General features: G+C 38.3%; 1 protein-coding gene across 1 annotated transcript in view; it reads left to right on the top strand.

Annotated features, from left to right (window-relative positions):
* The window catches only part of lcor (ligand dependent nuclear receptor corepressor), a 54,431-nt gene that overhangs the window by 32,873 nt on the left and 17,250 nt on the right, over positions 1-4,308 (top strand). Inside the window, exon 2 of the mRNA XM_008316248.3 lies at positions 3,247-3,312. Within this exon, the coding sequence (XP_008314470.1) occupies positions 3,247-3,312 (66 nt within the window). The remainder of the gene's footprint in view (positions 1-3,246; positions 3,313-4,308) is intronic.

Here is a 4,308-nt window from a genome sequence, read left to right on the forward strand (position 1 = left end):
TGCATACATATACTTTCTGTTTATATATGTGATGTAATATTTACTGCACGGTTTTCATCAAATATATTGTCAATTATTTTAACATGATCCAGTTTATATGTAAATTGACTGTAAAACATGGCGCACGTGAGTGGACAATCAAAACAAACAGGTCTCATCTGATGATTGTGATTTTTTTTTTTTTTTTTTTTATTTGGAAAAATGTGCGATATTTTGAACGGATCCGGAACTTTAACTGCGAAAACGACGGTTGACGTAGAAGAACGTGAACTTTTCTTAATGGCGTTAACGCTGTATTTAAGTTGTTTTTATTTATAGATAGACTGTAATTTGGACACATTTAACAGTGATGTGTGTTTGCACCAGTGTGTGTGTGTGTGTGTGTGTGTGTGTTCTCTAAAACAACAGCCTAATTCATGTGTGTAATTCACGTTAACGGCCGTCATGTGCTAAAAATGTGGATCAACTCAGCGTCTTGTGATTTCCTGTGTGTGTAAATGTGTGTTTCCGTTAATGCACACGACTGTATGTGTGTATACTGTATATATATATATATTTTTTTTTATGTGTGTGTGTGTGTGTGCGCCAGACTCAAGTTTGTGTCGTGTTGCTTTCGCTCGGCTGTGCTGAAGTGAAACGAAGTGACACAATGGAGGTTTTAGAGATTGGGGGCAGCGTGTGTGTGTGCGTGTACATTTTTGCGTAACACACCAATAGAATCCCAGATGCCATATTATATATGTTCCCTCTCCCTGTCTTTTTTTTTCTTTTTTTTTCATGTCACATGTGAGCGCTTTTGGGCTCACAGTGCGTTCACTAACTGACCTACATTTCTGGAGCTTTCTTTCTCTTCCTCCATCTCTTTTCTTTTCTTTCTTTTCTTTTTTTTTTTTTGCCTGTGGCTCAGGAGACTTTGTTACCCTTATCTCATCCGACCAATCACGTTCACCCAATTTTTATTTGTTGAGCTGCCTCCTCTCCCTCAGTGTGCTGCAGATATCCATCCATCCATTTGTTGTTTTTATTTTCATTTTTTCCATTTTTTTTTTTTTACCAAGGGAGACATTAGCGCCCCCCCTCTGTGAGATATTAAAACCATCCAAATAGCGGCCAGCTGTGTTTAACTTTAGCTCTCCCTGTGCTGATTTCTCACCCTAATTATTTCCCCCTGACATTAAAGAAGAGCTCTATTTCTGTGCAGCCGCAGCCGCGGAGAGGGAGAAAAAAAAATTGAAGCTTTTGAAAATTCTTTGAAGCTCTCCAGTTTTTGTTATCAAAGCTGCCTCTGCAGGCCACATCAATGTTGCATGTGCAGGTTTAAGGGAACGTGCGTGTGCGCGTGTGTGTGCGTTACCATTTCCTGTACTGTAGTAATTCAAGAGGCGAGGACAATGGAAGTTAGCAGCCGCCTGGTGGCCGCCTGTCAAAGTACAGCGTGGACACAGTGGATTGATTCTGATTGGACAGATATTTTTTGTAGCTTTAAAGAAGATGAGACAAAAAAAAAAAAGTGCGTTTGGTTCATTTGCACCTTGATGATTCTCCAGGTTTAATTCAGGCTCTGATTGGTCAGGGCTGCAGCTCCGCTGGGCATTGGACCAGGAATAAACACAGACGTGTTTCTCTGCTTGGCCTGGTTTCAAAAAGTTGTGTGTGTGTGTGTGTTTCTCAGTGTGTACCTGTCGTGTTGACGTCGCCGCCGTTGTCACCATCGTCCCGTAGAGGGCGCTCACTGCAATTTGTAGTTTCACGTGACTTCAGTTGTTTCTAGTTTTAGGCCAAAACAGTTCAAACATGAATTCACAGATTTACACAAAAAGGGATATTTCACTTTTTTTTCCAGGTGTTTTTTTTTTGGGGGGGGGGTGTTTCATATCGGAGTATTGGCCTTTAGCATTTTTGTTTAATTGATTGTATTTTAAAAAATTAATATGTGAAAAATTTGTCAGATTTGAATGTGCACACACACACACACACACACACACACACGCTCCAGTGTCTTTGTCTCCGTTTCTCGTCTGTCGGCCTAGATTTCCATTTTGTGGAGGATGGGGGAGGAAGAGTCGGGCGGAGTGTGTGTGTGTATATATACGTATATACATATATGTGTGTGTGTGTGTGAGTGTGGTCAGGTTGAATGTTGCAATATATATTTGTGTTTCTATGTATGCGGTTGCTAAGCAACAGCAGAACAAGGGTATTTACAGTTAATAAAAACGGAGTGACATTAGCCTGCTGTATTAGAAGTAATGTGTTTTATTGCTTTAAGATCAGAGACGTGTGTGTGTGTGTGTGTCAGTGAGAGAGAGAGAACGAAACCTTTGTGTATATTAACTAATAAATGCTTCACATTTTGTATAGGTTTCTCTCTCTCTCTTTCTCTCTCTCTCTCTCTTCCTCTCTCCGTGTGTGTGTGTGTGTGTGTGTGTGTTAGCCGATTATAATTGTTCACTCAGCCTTGTCTTTGTAGATGTTTTGTCTTGTTATTGTTTGTTCTAAGTCCAAAAAGAGTCAGCGTTCGCTTCGGCCTTGTCTGCTGCCTTTGTGTGTCTGTGTGTCTGTGTGTGTGTGTGTGTGCGCACCAACCTTTGTGGGTGTGTTTTTAAATAATGAGCTTCCTTGTCATTGTCAGGATGTATGCGCTGTGTGTGAAAAAACCAACAATATAAAATCCTAACTGGTCTTTGAACGCACCACTTGGAGCAGCAGTCTTCTTCTTCTTCTTCGTCTTCTTCTTCGTCTTCTTCTTCGTCTTCTTCTTCGTCTTCTTCTTCGTCTTCTTCTTCGTCTTCTTCTTCGTCTTCTTCTTCTTCTCCTTCTCCTTCTTCTTTTTCTTCTCCTTCTTCTTCTCCTTCTTCTTCTTCTTGTTCTTGTTCTTCTTCCTCTTCTTGTTCTTCTTTTTCTTCTCCTTCTTCTTCTCCTTCTTGTTCTTCTTCTTCTTTTTCTTCTCCTTCTTCTTTTTCTTCTCCTTCTTCTTCTTCTTCTTCTTTTTGCTTCAGTGTTTTTGTGGTAACGGGGAGGGGAGGGGGGGGAGAACAGTGTGCAGTAGTAAAATACGCCTCCAAGGGGAACAGAGTCATCGCTGACTTTTATGGATTCTCGCTCCTTAAACCAGATAAAAACGATACTTCAAACACGTCAGTGTTTTGTTTTAAACGTTTCATTTCAGACGGACGACGTCGTTTGATGTTTGGATGTTAAACATGTAACAGTGTCTGTATCACGTGTTTCCTTTTTTTTCCTCAGGCTTTGAAAGCATCTTGGAAGGCTTGTTTGGGCCGGGACTAGTCAAAGACATCACTCTTTTTCAAGGTAAATATTCAGAGAAATGTTTTAATTAACCTTTATGATGATGATGATGATGATGATGATGAGGAGGAGGAGGAGGAGGATGATGATGAGGATCGTTTTTATTATCGTTATTATTAGGACTGTCTGATAATATTGTTCAACCTATGTTATCGGCCGATATTATGTAATATCGCTAAGAATAGTTTTTTCTCGGATAATGAAATTAAAGTGAAATGAAGTGTTTGAAATATTGGAAGTCCTTAATTAATATTATTATTATTATTGTTGTTGTTGTTATTTATAACTTCACTTAAAAGGCTACCTTTAGCTAATGTTGCTAATGATGTAAACATTGGAATTATACCAGCAAAAAAAAAACACATCTGGACTGATGAACAAACCCAAGAAAATCCGACCAATCAGACGTTGTAAACAAAGTACAGTTTTATCTCAGATACAGATTGTTATTTATTTATTTATTTATTTAAGCGCTCAAACAAACACGTCTGTTTTTTTTTCTGCCAGGTTTACGGAAAATATTATACATCAAGATTTATTATTATTGTTTGTTTTATAATAGTTTTTTTAAAAAATATATATATATATTATATATGAAATATAATTTCACTATAAGGTTAGTTACTTGTTTGTAATAGAGAAAAAGACTGTGACGACTTCAGAAATCACGTCATTTTATTGGATTTAAAATGTAGTTAAAATCCCAGAACAAAGTCCTTTTTCAGTCCGATCTAAAATCTCCTCCTAATTGAACTGGGATTTATTTTTTCTATTACTGTCATTCAGTCGACACATAATTAGAACATAATCCAATATTTAAACCTTCACCAAAATCACATCAATTATTACACGTTTCGACCGTGACAGGAGAACCGCGGCCGGCCTCTGATTGACCTCCACAGTCAAGAAACGATTCTTTATCTGTTTGATTCAGTCAAACGGATCGGTGTCTGTTATTAAAGCTGTTCTTCATGTTAACAGTGAGGGCTGTTTACACCC

The sequence above is a fragment of the Cynoglossus semilaevis genome, chromosome 9, assembly GCF_000523025.1.
Source record: "Cynoglossus semilaevis isolate Cse_v1.0 chromosome 9, Cse_v1.0, whole genome shotgun sequence".
Classification (NCBI taxonomy): domain Eukaryota; kingdom Metazoa; phylum Chordata; class Actinopteri; order Pleuronectiformes; family Cynoglossidae; genus Cynoglossus; species Cynoglossus semilaevis.